This window comes from Callospermophilus lateralis, chromosome 1 (assembly GCF_048772815.1).
Source record: "Callospermophilus lateralis isolate mCalLat2 chromosome 1, mCalLat2.hap1, whole genome shotgun sequence".
Taxonomy (NCBI): Eukaryota; Metazoa; Chordata; class Mammalia; order Rodentia; family Sciuridae; genus Callospermophilus; species Callospermophilus lateralis.
This window is the reverse complement of record NC_135305.1, coordinates 218,756,707-218,772,218: the sequence shown is the minus strand read 5'-3', so window position 1 is coordinate 218,772,218 and position 15,512 is coordinate 218,756,707. Positions and strand designations below refer to the sequence as shown.

The 15,512-nt window shown below is 44.7% G+C and overlaps 1 protein-coding gene across 1 annotated transcript; it reads left to right on the top strand.

Moving 5' to 3' along the window:
- The first annotated feature begins 2,182 nt into the window (after positions 1 to 2,182).
- LOC143410946 (uncharacterized) lies at positions 2,183 to 13,767 on the top strand. Its single transcript, XM_077105888.1, is given in 8 exon segments — positions 2,183 to 2,212; positions 5,765 to 5,899; positions 6,874 to 7,013; positions 7,471 to 7,597; positions 8,042 to 8,137; positions 9,183 to 9,265; positions 10,493 to 11,770; positions 11,772 to 13,767. Coding segments are annotated over 7 exon segments (1,917 nt in total). The 5' UTR covers positions 2,183 to 2,212; positions 5,765 to 5,868; the 3' UTR covers positions 11,934 to 13,767.
- Positions 13,768 to 15,512: the final 1,745 nt, after the last annotated feature.

Below are 15,512 nucleotides of genomic sequence, written 5' to 3'. Positions count from 1 at the left end.
GTAACACCATGGCATGAGTTTCCAAACCTGGGTTTGGTAATAAGAATACAATCCAGATGCTACTGGATCCTGGGTCTCCAGGATTGCAATTCCCAAAAGACACTGAATAAATGTCTTCTCTCAAGCCTACTTATTGGTTTTGTTTCAGGTTTTTGGAGAATTTCTGAGCAGTGATTTTATGATCATTGCCATGTGCTAGATACTTGCAAATTTCAATGTACTAATAAAGTGAAGTTGCTGGGCAGGCCGCATCAGCACCACCTGGAATGCAGACTCTTTGACCCTACCCCAGACTTGCTGAATCAAGATGCTGGGCTGGGGATACAGTTCAGTAGTAGAGCATTTGCTTAGCATGCATGAAGCCCTGGATTCACTCCCCAACACCACATACACAAACACACACGTGTAGCTCAGAGGTAGAGTATTCCTGGGTTCAATCCCCAGTACTGTGGAAAAGAGTATGTACTATTTGAGATTGAGAAAGTTTTGAAGGAAATTGGTTTGCTGCATTTTAACAGATCTATAAAATATGCAAGTGGCATATATCTCAGGCAGTATGCAATTTAGAGTTGTGGACAGTATGAACAGTTAAAACAGTGAGATTCACTGCTTCCATAGAGTAAATGATTACAGGACGAGAAGGTGGCTGAGGTCTGAGCCCTGGAGCAGCCAGACAACTACAACTTGGGAAAGCTGCTAGAGGGTGAGACAACACTTGGGCAGCTCCGCCAAGTCCGTTAAAGCTTGTGAACTACATTTCCCAGAATCCCCCTCTGTCCGCGCTTCCTGGCTAGAAGCGGCCAATGAGGTACCGCGAGATTTGGAAGGCGGAAGTGAAGCGGAAGCCATTACTCTCGAGAGGCGATTACTGTAAGACACATGGGCAAAGGAGAGGTCTGCGGCTTCTCCCTTCGACCTGTTGGGGACCCTCGACTTCCTTACAGCATATGGAACCTGTCATATGAACTTAGTCTCCGGCGGCGGCTTCCGAGACCTCCGCTCCCTCGATTGTACCCCAGCCCTGTAAGCCCGGTTTTCATCACTAATCCTTCCGTCCCCCGCGTTCCTCAGGACCCGAGAGGCCCCGGAAGCGGGGGACCAGGGGCAGGAATGAGGGGGCGGGAGGCCGGGCAGGCACGCGAGGAGTGCCTCTTAGGGGGAGCGGTCGGCGGGGTGAGAGGCTGCGGGTGCTGGAGCGGAAGTCCACAGCCTTTGAGTGACGGCGGAGGTGCCGGGGACCTGGTTAGGACCTGGAGGTGGGGGCGGCGACAGACCGTCGGGTTTGCTTCTGTTCTTACGGGCACGCTGCTTTTCGATGTTGTTTGCATTTAACTTGAATAGTACCTTGTATGTATTAAGTCTCCGGTGCACCTATTTTAGTTGTCATTCTTGTGTCAGTGGCCTACAGGTAGCTTTAAAATTCCGTCTCACATCCGGTTTTTAAACTTTTCGAGAAGAGTTAAGTCTATTAATACTAGCAGTGGTTACTAAGATGTTGCATTGCATTCTGCCATCTTATGTTGTGTTGATTAACCTTTTACTTTCAAATACTTGCACATTAAAAAGCAGGGCATATACCCCACCCGCAGCCCCGAAGAAGAAAGAAAAAGTGTGAAAACACACACACAAACTTGGAATTGGAAAGTTTGAGAATTGAAATTGAACGCGAATCCTCAAACTAGGCCGAGAAAGAGGTTATTTAAGCTCAGAACTGAGTGCTTCTATACCGCATCCTCATCTTCCCCATGGCTTTCTTAGTTACTTTCTTTTTTTCTTCTTCTTTTTACTGTGCTAGTCAAGAGCTCTGCCACTGAGGTACTTGCTCACCCCTTTCTGGTGGTTAATTTTATTCTTGAGACAGGGCCTCCAAGTCGCCCAGGCGGCTTCCAACTTGTGATCATCCCAACTCAGCCTCCTGAATAGCTTAGTGCACCCAACTCCTCCAGGATTTTCTTTATGAATTTTACTGCTTATATATGCTTTCTCAAAAATATGTTTGTTTGTTTTTAGGGGTGGCACTGGTGATTGAACTCAAGGGTACTCAACCACTGAGCCACATCCACAGCCCTAGTTTGTATTTTATTTAGAGACCGGGTCTCGCTGAATTGCTTAGCACCTCACCATTGCCGAGGGTGGCTGTGAACTCGGGATCCTCCTGCCTCAGCCTCCCAAACCCCTGGGATTACAGGCCTGTACCTGAAAATACAAAAATGTATTTGTTAATTTTGGTAATTATTAGTGAATAGACTCACATGCTTAAGTATTTTCATAGATAACCTTTTTTTCCATATTGCTGCAAGTACACATCCATGATTTAGCAATTTCTAAATAACTTACAGGTGAAGTGCTTAACTTTTAGCAATTATTTTTAGGAACATCATAGCTTAAATTTGAAAATAAGTCTGCCAAATTCCACAAACTGGGCTTTAAATTTGAATTTATATTTAAATTTTGAGAATATTGGCATTTTCAAAGGATATTTATTAATTGGGCACTAGGCATTGGGTGCTCTAACACTGAGCGACATCCCCACTCCTTTTTAAATTTTTTAAAAAATTTTGAGGCAGGGTCTCACTTAGTTGCCTAGACTGATCTTCAACTTGCAATCCTCCTGTCTCAGCTTCTGGAGTAGTTGGGATTATAGGCATGAGCCACTGAGCTTGGCTCCTAACCGTCTTCATACTCTTCATCTTTCTGTGCTGCCCCGATGTTACTTAAGCATGCATAGTGTCACCTGTAGAGCTTGTTAAAGCACCAATTCTTAGGCCCACTCCACCAAGTCTTAGTTGGACTGGCATATGATCTGGTATCAGAATTATTACATTACCCCGAGCCATGTTTGTGCCCTGGCCTGCAGACCACACTTTGGGTCAAAATCCATTTCTTTGGTTGTGCATAATCCAGAGTTCTTCATTTAGGGTAGTTTGTTGTGGTCATGGAGATGATGGTGGTGGTGGTTTTCTATTTTGCTTTTATTTCAACAATTGAATTTGCTCTTTTAGAAAAATTACCTTACTTATTTGTTTGTTTACAGTGTTGGGGCTTGAGCCCAGGACCTTATGTGCACTAGGCAAGTATTTTACTTTGAGTTACATCCTCAGCCCCTAAATTACAATTTTTAAAATTGCTGTATGTTTATTTGTTGTTAGCCATTGAGTAGTTTTGAAGATAGTAAATGTCTATATTTTGTATTGCTTTGTTTTTGGCACCAGTGATTGAACTCAGGGCACTTATCCACAGAGCCACATCCCCAGCCCCTATTTATTTATTTTTATTTTGAGACAGGGTCTCCCTAAGTTGCTGAGGTTGGCTTTGCACTTGGCAATCAATCCTCCTGCCTCAGCCTCCAGAACCCCTGGGATTACAGGCCTGGCCACCACACCTAACTGTTGCTTTTTTAAAACAGGTTGAGTGGAAGGTTTGGTTAGAGTACCTATGTTACCTGTTGGAAACAAATCTGACCCTACCTTTTTAGCTCCTGCAACATTTTATCTAGTTGGTTGAAAGCTTAAAGATGGTGGAGTATACATAGATATGTTGAGTTCCTAGTGCAGCATACTTCTGAACTGAGAAAACAATAGTTGTATGATGTTCTCACTATATTTGTTGCTTTGTGTATGTTTGCTTGCATGGATAACACTGGTAGAAATAGTTGTGGCAAGGGCAAACATTAGTAAAATAATTTGTGCCTGTAGTGGTTGCATATGTTAATTCTGAATGTCCTGGTGCAGCATTATAAAGTTGAATATAGAGATAAAGTTATATTGGAAGAATTGTAGCCACAAAAGAAAACTCACATTGGAATCATCTGAAAGAGCAAAATTAACCTTAGGCTGTAACTAGATGGAAGAGGCAGATCTGTCATTGTGAGAAGTGTGGCTGGGCCTCAGTGGGACATGGGAGGTTCCTGGGGTGTTGATTCAAGAAGGCACTCACCCTTGGTGCCAACTCTGGGTTCACGTGAAGCTGAAAGCACTGTCTTGAATTATGTGCCCTGGCACCTTGTAGCCCCCCGAGTCCTGTCCCTGGTCCTCTTAAGGGTAGAGTAAGATTTGTGGAAATGGTATAGTAGAGCTGCTTTTACTGCATCATGAAGAGCTGAGGGAGAAGTTAAACGACTCATTGACTCTGCAAAAGTAATCTCCATTCTCACCCCTATGATGTCGTTCTGATTTTCATTGTTTTGTGTGTCTCGTAGAAAACTTCTGAGTTCATAGACTTACGCTTCTTCCTATATGCCTGTGCTCCACATCCAGCCAGTCTTCCTGCTGTGCCTCTATATTCGGGGCCACCGATTCTTGGTGACTCTCGTTCAGCACTGATAAGCCGTGAAAGTGGTACAGTCATTGAGGTGAGAAATGGCCCAGAATTTCTGTTCTGACAGTGAAAGGGTCCCACAGGCCTGAGTTTGATGGGGATCACTCTCTAAGCCTGAGCCACCTGAGCACCTTGCCCCACGTGGAAAGTGTAGATGACAGGGCTCCAGGTCCTGGCCTCGGCCAGATGGCTGTGTCTTAGCCACTTGGTAGCCATTCTCTTCACAGGGGAGAGTGGATATTTGGTTGATAATTCAGAGACTCCAGTCCTCGAATTTCATGAGTTCTTCCTCTGTGTTATTGTCAAGGTTATACACAGCTTTTACTTGATTAATTTCTAGTTACTTTATGTGTGCTAAAAGAATGTATGTGAATTTTCTTTATGTAGCATACAGAAAACTGATTTTTAATCTTCATTATCCAGTTCTTTGCCAGGGTATGTTTTTTTCTGTATATGATTGCTGTGGAGTGAACGCCAAGATTATTTGCTGAAAGTAAGAGTAATGGTGAGGAAGATTTCTAATTCAGAAACACTGGTGAGACTTTCTTGGTCTCTGGGAGACTGGAAGGTGGGATGGCCTAGTTCGCTTATTTAGTATAGGTGTCCTTTTGGGGTTTGCAACTCAGTTTTTACCCAACAGAGAGACTTTGTGTGCACACTGGTCTTTTCAGGTGCCTTCAGGGAGGAGGAGACAGATGGCTGGAATCACCAAGCTTTTCTTGCTGGAGACGGGTAGAAGGCAGAAAGAAAAGAATTTGGACAAAGAAGTGGTTGAGGTGATGTGGTGGCTTGTGGGGCAGTGAGAAGCATAGGTGCCTGCAGTCTTCTCTGAGGGGAGAGGTAATAGGATAAGAAAGATATGCAAGGCATTTTGTGCAGAGAATCAAGTTTCTTTTTTCTTTCTTGTTCTTTTTTGGTTTTGTTTTGGTTTTTTGGTTTTGTTTTGTCTGTTTGCTGGGGTTTGAACCCAGGGCCCTTGTGCATGCCAAGCGAACTCTGTACCATCCCAGAAGAGGTGAGGCTGATTTCAGTGGTGAAGGTCGTAATCCATGGCTGTGTGTGCCGGTGTGGGTGCAGAGGGCGTTGGAGAGAGGCACTTGTGTCCTAAGGGGAGCATCCTCTTAGACAGAGAGCCATCCTGAGTGAGGCCAGCCTCCATGGTGAAAGGAAGATCAATAGCCTGAGGCTGGAGGATTCAGTGAGTGAGGGGTTGAGCAGTTGTACCTGGTGACACATCAGTTGGGGACAGAGGATATGGCTTCCCACTTGAGGCCAATCAGGGAGCTTCTACCACATGGCCCAGAAGTTTGACCTACGTGAGGTAGAGGCCAAGGATTGGGCAACTTGCTGCTCAGAGAGAAAATGCTAAAAACAAAATTCAAAATTGTCCTCAGTGAGCATGAGAGACAGCGGCCTCTGACCTCCTGCTTCCCTCTCATTGCCACAGAGACCAGCCTGTAGAGAGCCGTGGAATCCAGAGAGTAGCTTCCTGCAGGACTTCCACAGGACTCCAGTGCCCTGCTGTCCAGGAAGTTGACTCCTTCTCACAGGATGGCAGCTCTTGGCCTGTCTCCCACATTTGGTAAGTTCTTGGGTCAACTCATGCCCTTGGGTATGGAATGTAAGTGTCTCCTGCAGCTCCATTGAGATAAAGGGGATATGCACCCACATGGAGGGCTGCCAGGGGAGGACGAGCGAGTTGAAGAATGATGGGAGCCATCCACTGACTGTGTCTGATTTAGGGTTTTCGGGGATTGGGGAGAGGGGAGAGTGGATATTTGGTTGGTGTGTGAAGAGGGGACAGTGGGCGGGGGATCATGTACTATCCATTTGTTATTTTGATAAAATTGGAGCAAAGTAATAGCTCCATCTCTCAGCATTTCAGTTCTTCACTCAGAAATTGAAACTTTGTACAAATTGAGCATCCCTGAGTAAAACATTCAGAGTACTCCAAAATCTGAATCTTTTCGACTACTAGCACGATGCCACAAGTGCGAAAACTCCACTTAAAACTCGGGCATACCAGCTGGGTGTGGTCATGTATTCTAGTAATCCCAACTCTGGAGCCTGGGAATTCCAAGTTTGAGGCCAGCCTGGACCACTTGATAAGACCCTGTCTTAAAATAAAGAGGGCTGGGGATGCAGCTCAGTGGTAGAGGTTTTGGCTTAATGCCCAGTACTGGGGTGGGGGCATTCAGACACACTAAAAGTATTCTATGAGATTACCTTCAGGGTCCTTGTATGTTTATGAAACATAAACGAATTTTGTGTTTGGATTTGGTCCCCATCTCAAGATGCCTCATTATGTATGTGCAAACATTCTAACACCCTCCTCCTCCCACCACCAATGTGAAACACTTCTGGTCCCAGGCATTGGGGCTATGAAATACTCGGCCCGTGTGTTGCTTCCTACTGGTAGGTAGGCCTGGCACCCCTCTCTGTCTCTGAGAGGTGCAGGGCTGCTGTGGTTCACAAATGGGGTGGGTGTCTGTGGTGTGTTGTTTGGGTGGATAGTGGGAGACATGGGATTCTCATGGAGCTTCTTTTCTCCTGTAGCTGTGTCCACCCAGAGCCCTGCTTTTCTCCAAGAGTCAGAATTTCCTCTGTCTTCAAAACACCATTCCTGTCCCCAGAATTTAGACCTGTTTGCTTCCCATGGTCTGGAGCCTCCTACACCACCCAGTGTTTCTTCTCAGGTATACAAGGTCTCGGGGCCCTGAGGGGTAGAGGTGTTTTCTAGAATACCTTCATTGTTGCACATTGAATTTTTTCAGATCCTCCTTACTCTGGAAGATGCCTGACCAGGACCCCAGAAATAGCCAGGGAAGGGCAAACTCTTGTCCTAGTATCGGGGAAGTCACAGGAAGTGATTTATGTAGCAAGAATTTCTCTCCTGCTTGCAGAGTACTCAGACCTACCCATGCTCAGTCCTAGATATAGCTGGGGCTGGGTAGTGTGTGAAGAGGTCTCATTAGTTCACAGTACTGGAGACTCGGTGTCTCGCAGAATTGTAGCAGAGAGATAGAATAAGATCACCTCATGGGGAAGAGACGATGTTTGAGAGCACACCAGCTGGAAGTCCAGTCTTCAGCCTCCTCCATCTTCCTGTGAACTCTGACAGGCTTCTTACCCCAGGTGTGTGTGGTGTTTCAGGAATCCGTGACTTTCCAGGATGTAGCTGTGGACTTCACTGAGAAAGAGTGGCCCCTGCTGGATTCTTCTCAGAGAAAGCTGTACAAGGATGTGATGCTGGAGAACTATAGCAACCTCACTTCACTAGGTAACCCTGGCCGCATTCAGAATTCATTCTTACCAGAACCAGATGTTTTTGTTCAAGTATTTTCAGTGACTCAGAAACTAGGCAGGGGTTTGAAACACGACTGAATGAGCAGAACCAGTGCCCACCCGCATGGTGTCTCCCAGAGATTTTGAACCCTGATTGTTGCATTGATTTTGGAGACACCCACTTTTGTGTTCTGAGCTTGGACATGGGCTCCTGAGATAAGAAATCCCCATTCTTTTGGAGAGAAAATGTGTGGATGTGGTTTCATTTGTTTTTGTTTTTAAAGATTCATTGTGTTCTTAGAAATGAGGCACCATCATTTTGTTACTCTTAAGTCAGACTCCACCTTCAGAACCCTGAAGATCAAAATGTTGGCCGCAGTCTAATGGAAGGGTTGTCCTCTGCACAGTCCTCCCTCAACATGTCTTTCCCTGTGAGTAGGGTATCAGGTTGGCAAACCCAGCCTCATCTCACACTTGGAGCAAGAAGAAGAGCCGAGGACAGAGGAGAGGGGCAGTCAGCACGGCACCTGTTCAGGTGAGCAAGCATGAGGGCAAATAGGAGTGCTTTAGACTGTCCGCTCTAGGCAGCGACTGGAGTGAGGGAGTGCGTGGGCCATTTCCTGTTTCTAGAAAAATGTCCAAGGCTGGGTAATATGTAAAGAAAAGAGGTCTCGTTAGTTCATAGTACTGGAGACTCATCATCCTGGAAAGTGTCATTCCTCCGCCCCCAACACATGCACATTATACTGTGTCACAGTTTAGCAGATGGCATCTCAGAGGGAGTGTATTTTAGAAGGAAAGATCCTATGGTAAGACAGAAAGCAAGATACTGAGGAAGGGCCGATCTCCTAACAGCCCACTTTTATCAGAACTAATTTACCCAGGAGAACAGTATCTCTCCATCTGAGCAGGCCCTACTATATCTTCAGAGTTCCACCACCTTTATATGACCACACTGAGGACCAGGCCTCTAGCACATAAGCCTTTGGGGGACAGATGACTTCCATACTTTAGCAGGGAGGCCTATTAGGTAATGTCACCTGAGGAAATTAGAAAATGCTGTCTTTATTTTCCTGGCCATTCATTCTTGCACAAGTCCTTGGTTCTCTATGCCTCTTTGTTTATTGAGGTGCTAGGGATTAAATCTAGGGGTGCTTTACGACTGAGACAAGGTCTCACTAAGTTGCTTAGGGCCTTGCCAAATTGCTTAAGGCTCTCTTTGAACTTGCAGTCCTCATGCCTCGGCCTCCCAAGTTGCTGAGATTACAGGTGTGCGCCACCATGGCCAGCTTGCCCTGTTTAATTTAATGTTTCTGTGTTGTCTGTCTGTCCCATTCTTTTATGCTTGGCCTTCCTGATCATGCACTATTTGAATATTTATCTGAACTGACTTAAATTTATCCTGCCATCATTTCTAAACAGCTCACGTAGCCACATTTTCAACAATTATTTCGGTATTGTGTGTTCTTCCCTTTTGCATCGCTTTTTCTTGTGTACAGGTAGTATTTGCAAAGTCTGCCTGTTTTGTCACCGTCATTTTATTTTTTCATCAAGTTAGTATTTTGCTAATTTTATTTCAGATTGGGAGACTCCATCTAAGACCAAGTGGTCAATCCTCATTGAAGATATTTTTGGGAAGGAAACATCCAGTGGTGTGACAATGGTAAGATTTACCTGAGATAATTCTGGATCCTCCCCATTAGAGAAGCCTAGGGCAGCTGGAGTTGGCAAAGCTGCTTAAGAACGAGACCTGTGGAACAGTTCCAGGTTTCCTATGGAGACCAAAATCTGCGGATACTCAAGTCCTTTATGTAAAATGACATAGTATTTGCATGGAACTACACACATCTTCCCGTATGCTTTAAATTATCTCTAGATTGTCTTTAATAACCAATGTAGAAAAAATGATACTTAAATATTTATTTTTCTGTGTTATTTAAGGAATAATGACAAGAAAAATGTATATGTACTTAATACAGATGCAATTTTTTTTTTTTTAATTTGGAGAAAAATCCTAAATTTAGCCTCAGACTTACTCAAGAATTTTGATGAATAAATATTTTTTATAACTTGCTGGGCACAGTGGCACACACCTGTAATCCCCACAACTTTGGAGGCTGAGGCAGGAGATGGCAAATTTGAGGCCAACCTTAGCAATTTAGCAAGGCCCAGTCTCAAAATAAAAAATAAGAAGAGCTAAGGATGTAGTTCAGAGGTAAAGTACCCTTGAGTTTAATTCCTAGAACCAAAAAAAAAAAAAACCCAAAATATAAAATCCATAACTTATCGTAGATGTTGAGTATTTGAGCTCAAATTGGTTTTTGTGTGTGAGGGTTTGTTTGTTTGTTTGTATTGCTGGGGATTGATCCTAGCATCTTGCGTATGCTGGGCAAGTGCTGTTATCACTGAACTACATCCCAACCCTTTTTACATTTTATTTGGAGACAGAGTCTCACTGAGTTGTCAAGGCAGACCTCAAACTTGGGGTACCGCTGCCTCAGCCTCTAGAGTAGCTAGCTGAGATTACAGATGTGTATTGCCATGTTTAGCTTAATTTGGTTTTAAAGAGTTGACAAGCTGCAAAAAAGCTTTGTAAGAGTAGCACACATGGAGCCTTATGGTATAGCATTTGCCTTTCCTCTTGGATAGAGTTCCAGTGAGACAGGAACAGCACATTTGCACTGCGGATTATGGCATCTTCGTCCCAGTGGTGAGCATCTGTCTTTGAATGTTTAGGCTGAAAGGGGCTGGGGTATAGCTCAGTGGTAGAGCACGAGTTTAGTATGCATGAAGCCATGGGTTCGATCCCCGGCACCAAAAGAAAAAAGAGGAAGAAGAATGCAGTGTTTGTGGAAAATGACCTAGTCAGCTCTCCTCTCTTAACCAACAGGGAAGAGCTCATCTTGGGGAGAAGTCCACTGAATACGCCCACTTGTTTGAAGTCTTCAGCATGGGTGCTCATCTTACTCAGCCAATGGGGAGACACCCCGGCAAGAGGCCCTACCATCGCCACCATTGCGGGGCAGCCTTCAAGAGCAGGACGCCTCTCACTCAGCACGTGAACGTGTATGATGGGAGGAAGATGCACGAGTGCCAGCAGTGCCAGAAGGCCTTCACCACGAGCGCCTCCCTCACCCGGCACAGGAGGATCCACACTGGGGAGAAGCCCTATGGCTGCAGCGACTGTGGGAAGGCCTTCAACGACCCCTCTGCCCTCAGGAGCCACGCACGGACACACCTCAAAGAGAAGCCCTTCGACTGTAGTCAGTGTGGGAACGCCTTCCGCACCCTCTCGGCCCTGAAGATCCACATGAGGGTCCACACTGGCGAGAGACCCTACAAGTGTGATGAGTGTGGCAAGGCCTACGGCAGGAGCTGCCACCTCATTGCGCACAAGCGAACACACACTGGGGAGCGGCCCTATGAGTGTCAGGACTGTGGGAAAGCTTTCCAGCACCCCTCACACCTGAAGGAACACGTTAGGAATCACACTGGGGAGAAGCCCTACGAGTGCACACAGTGTGGCAAAGCCTTCCGCTGGAAGTCTAACTTTAATTTGCACAAGAAAAACCATATGGTGGAGAAAACCTACGAATGCAAAGAATGTGGGAAATCCTTTGGTGACCTCTTGTCACGGAGGAAACACATGAGAATCCATATTGTGAAGAAACCAGTGGAATGTCGCCAGTGTGGGAAGGCCTTCCGAAACCAGTCCATCCTGAAGACACACATGAATTCTCACACAGGAGAGAAGCCCTACGGGTGCGATCTCTGTGGGAAAGCCTTCAGCGCCAGCTCCAACCTCACCGCACACAGGAAGATCCACACTCAAGAGAGACGCTATGAATGCGCAGCCTGCGGGAAGATCTTTGGTGATTATCTGTCACGGAGGAGGCACATGAGCATCCATCTGGTAAAGAAGCGTGTAGAGTGTCGGCAGTGCGGGAAAGCCTTCAGGAACCAGTCCACCCTGAAGACCCACATGAGGAGCCACACGGGAGAGAAGCCCTACGAGTGCGACCATTGCGGGAAGGCCTTCAGCATAGGCTCCAACCTCAACGTGCACAGGAGGATTCACACTGGGGAGAAGCCCTACGAGTGCCTTGCCTGCGGGAAGGCCTTCAGCGACCACTCATCCCTCAGGAGCCATGTGAAGACGCACCGGGGAGAGAAGCTCTTCCCGGCCTCAGTGTGGAAGAGGCTCCAGTGAGCATTCCAGTAGGCGACGGGAACACTCGGACCAGAAAGGAACCTTCAGATGTGAGGGAGAAGCTCTCACCTTACAGAGCACAAAAGAGTTCATGGAACGTGGAGAAATCCAGTTGGTGTGAAGCCTGTGAGAAGACAAGTTGTTTCTCATCAGTTGGGAGAACAACACCGTGGGGGATGTATCTGGTGTGGAAAAGCCTTCAGTGTACATCTAGTTTGTAAACACGTGAGAACTTAGGGGAGAGGCCCAGCTTGGCATTTAATGTCAAGATACTTCAGCAGGCTGGACTGCGGCCCTGTGGTAGAGTGCTTGCCCAGCATGCATGAGGCCCTGGGTTCTATCCCCACCAAAAAAAAAAAAGAAATAATTTCAGCAACACTTTCTCAACCTTTTGGACACATTAGGGAGAATTTTTGTCAGTGCAGTGATGGGGGAAATCTTTTCATTCTCACACTCCATTCCTCATGAGATAAATCACACTGAAGAGAAAAATCTATGGGGTGAGGAATGTGGGAAGTCCATAAAAGGGGTGAGCAAACTGACCAGCTGTCGGTGTTTGTATTGTTCATAAGCTAAGAATAGTTGTTCCATTTAAAGAGGAGAGTTTGTGCAGAGACCCTCTGTGGCCCTCAAAGCCTGAAATGCTTGCTATTTATAGAAAAGCTTTGCTGAGCCTTGGTCCACAGCAGTGGTCCTCAACAGGTAGGGGTTTTGTTCTCCAGGGGACATTTTTGGTTGTTACTGGAGGAGGAGCCACTGACAGGTAGTGGGAAGACATTAGGATGGTGCCAAGCATCTTACAGTGCCCAGGAGCCCCTGCCCCCCTCCCCCCCCACTTCAAAGAATTGTGTGTCCTACAATAACAGTACGCTGAGGTTAAGAATAATTGTACTTAACGTCAGCACCAAACTAGAAGAAATTTCTTTTTAATTTTTTTTTTTTAATTAACATGGTTCTTGGAACAAAGTTATAAGAACTTAACATTGCTAATAATCCCTGTGTGTCCCTTCACTTGTGCAAATGAGAATTCTCACTGGGAGAGAAGCTTTGATGGTATTCTCCAGTGAACGCAGGATTGCACTTCTTAGTCCTTCATCATGAAAACAGGCCCTAGCTCATGAATTTCTAGTCTTTATTTTTAAGGTTATGCTCCTCTAAATAACCATTAGGCCTCATCACAAAAGGTTTGTATATAGTATTTTTATTGTAGCTTCATTCTTAAAATATCTAATTTCCTTTTGGATAACTTTCTTGACCAATGGCATATTTAGAATTGTGTTACATACTGGGTGACATAGGTATTTTATAGCACCTATTACTGGTATCTGATTTCAGATGCATTGTGATCAAAGCATGAAGTCTTCATTATATGGATCCTTTGGTATGTTTGTGGCCTGCTGTCCAGCCAAGAATGGCATAGACTTCTAGTTGCATCCACTGTCATCTTCCATATCAAAAGAATTCAAATCTCATATTCGTAAGGTGTGCTATTTTTTAATGTCTCTTAAACAGATTTTTCTTGCAGTTGGTGCTGTCTGCATCCCATGACCCTGGCCATTGACAAATAAGCAGAGGCCACTGTATGGGTTTCTGAGAAAAAGCTCTTGAAAAGTAGTCCTTCTTACCTAGATTCTTCTTTCCACATTTGGTTCTTTTCTCCCTACGTCTCACCTTGCAAGGAGATTCAGCTCCTAGTGTTGAACGATTTGTGGTGTGAAGACAAAAGCCAGTCTAAGGAGGATGCTGCAGCAAAGTCACAGTGAGCAGGGCTTCCCTGTGGCCTCCGAGTGTCTGTGCCAGCCCTGGGTTTGTTAATTCCAGACCTCCTGTTACATGAGAAGAAATAAAACTGATTACTGGCTTATGGCGCTATGAATATTATTTTTGTTTGCTTTATTTCTTGGTGGGAAGATGCACTTGATATTTGGTGAGTTTTGATAACTTCTACTTTTGTATGTGGGCATAATGTGTATATTTTGAATTATTGGATAAAGGTTTTTGAATTCTTTAAACCAGATTTTAAAATTATATTTTGAGTATTTGATGTACTTAGACATTTATTTTCTTGACTTATTTTTTGATAGAAGTCCACAGATGTTCCTTGGCTTACTGTTCAGGTACGTCCTGATAAACCCATCATAAAGTCAAAAAGTCCTAAAGTCAAACCATTCTAAGTCAGGGACTGCAGCTAGTTTTCACAAAAGTCCAAGGAAGCAAGTGTTGTCAGCATCTTCATTTTGCACAGGGGAAATCTCAGACAAAAGATTCTTGGTTGCTTATTTGAAGCCAGCCTGTTGGCAGGCAGTAGTGCTTGGATTTCAACCCTGGGTCTGGCTCTAGAGTCCTTGCCTCTTACCTCAGCCATTGGTCTGAGATGCCCAGGGTTGGTCTGGGGATTCTTGCCCCCTTGGTGCTTACGTTTTAGGTGGGATTGGGACATCTGATAAGTAAGGATGTTGTGCATCAGGTGTGGCAAATATAGCAGGAGGAAGCATTAAGCATGGTGATGACAAGAGTGGAGCTGTTGGGTGGATAAGGAAGGCTTTTCACTTAAAGGGACGTTTGAGCAGAGGTATGCTGGGGGCATGTGACAGTGTAATCTGGGGATGAGAACTCTTGGCGGTTCAGAAGTGACATACAACTCTGCTTGGGCCAGCCTTGCAACAGTAGAGGTGTCAGTGGGATGAGTGGAGCAAGTTTGGGCCTCACGATTGATGAGGTCAGAGCTGTACCCTAGGAACAGATCATGGAGTGTTTTGTGAGTGAACTGGAAGAACTTTTCCTTCTATTCTCAGTGTGGCAGGTAGTCAAGTGGAGGGTTTTGAACAGAGGAGTGATCAGTATCTGGTTTATATTTTCAGAAGGATGACACAACCAAGGTACACATCAAAAGCCAGCTGGAAGGCCATTGCAGAATTCAAGTTAGGTGCAGTGCTGGCCAGATTATTGGTAGTGGAGGTGGTTTATCAGTGACTCAGGATGAAAAAAGCTATGCTTTCAATTTTACTATGAGATAGTGGTCCTTTGTTTTATATCAATTTATTTCCTGTTCTGCTGACGGTACAATTAGTTGTTTCCATCTTTCCATGTTATGGATAATGCTGCTACACGATATCTTGTGCATACCTTTTGGAGCATTACTTTCTCTAGGAATGTGAAATTGCCAGGTTGTATTAGTAAGTATCGAGGTAATTTGTATGGTGATTACAACACAGGAAGTGTTTAAAAAGAGGTTTTATTGAAATGTGTCATAAACATTAAAAAAGGTGCTTAGTTAACGAGTGGACAGTTCCCTTAGTTATCACAAGAACACATCCTTAAAACCACCAAGTCAAGAAAGAAGAATTAACATTTCATAAAACCCCTCTTGTCCTCTCCAATTAAAACATTATATAGTTTCTCTTGGGTATTTAATCGTTCATTGGAAGTAATATTTTTTTATGCCATTACATCTTCTATTCAATTTGTGTATATGAAAACTACTGATTTTATGTCTTAATTTTATAACCTGCTGCTTCACTGAATTATTTTTTTTTAGTTTTATCATTGCTTTTCTGAGTTTTTTCAAGTATACTACGCAGCAAATTGAGAGCTTTACTTGTGTACCCATTCTTAGTCTCTGGTTTTGCTTGTCTGATTGCATTGGCCAGTACTTCTAATACAGAGATGTATTAGAAGATCCTTACTGTAGATGAAATGA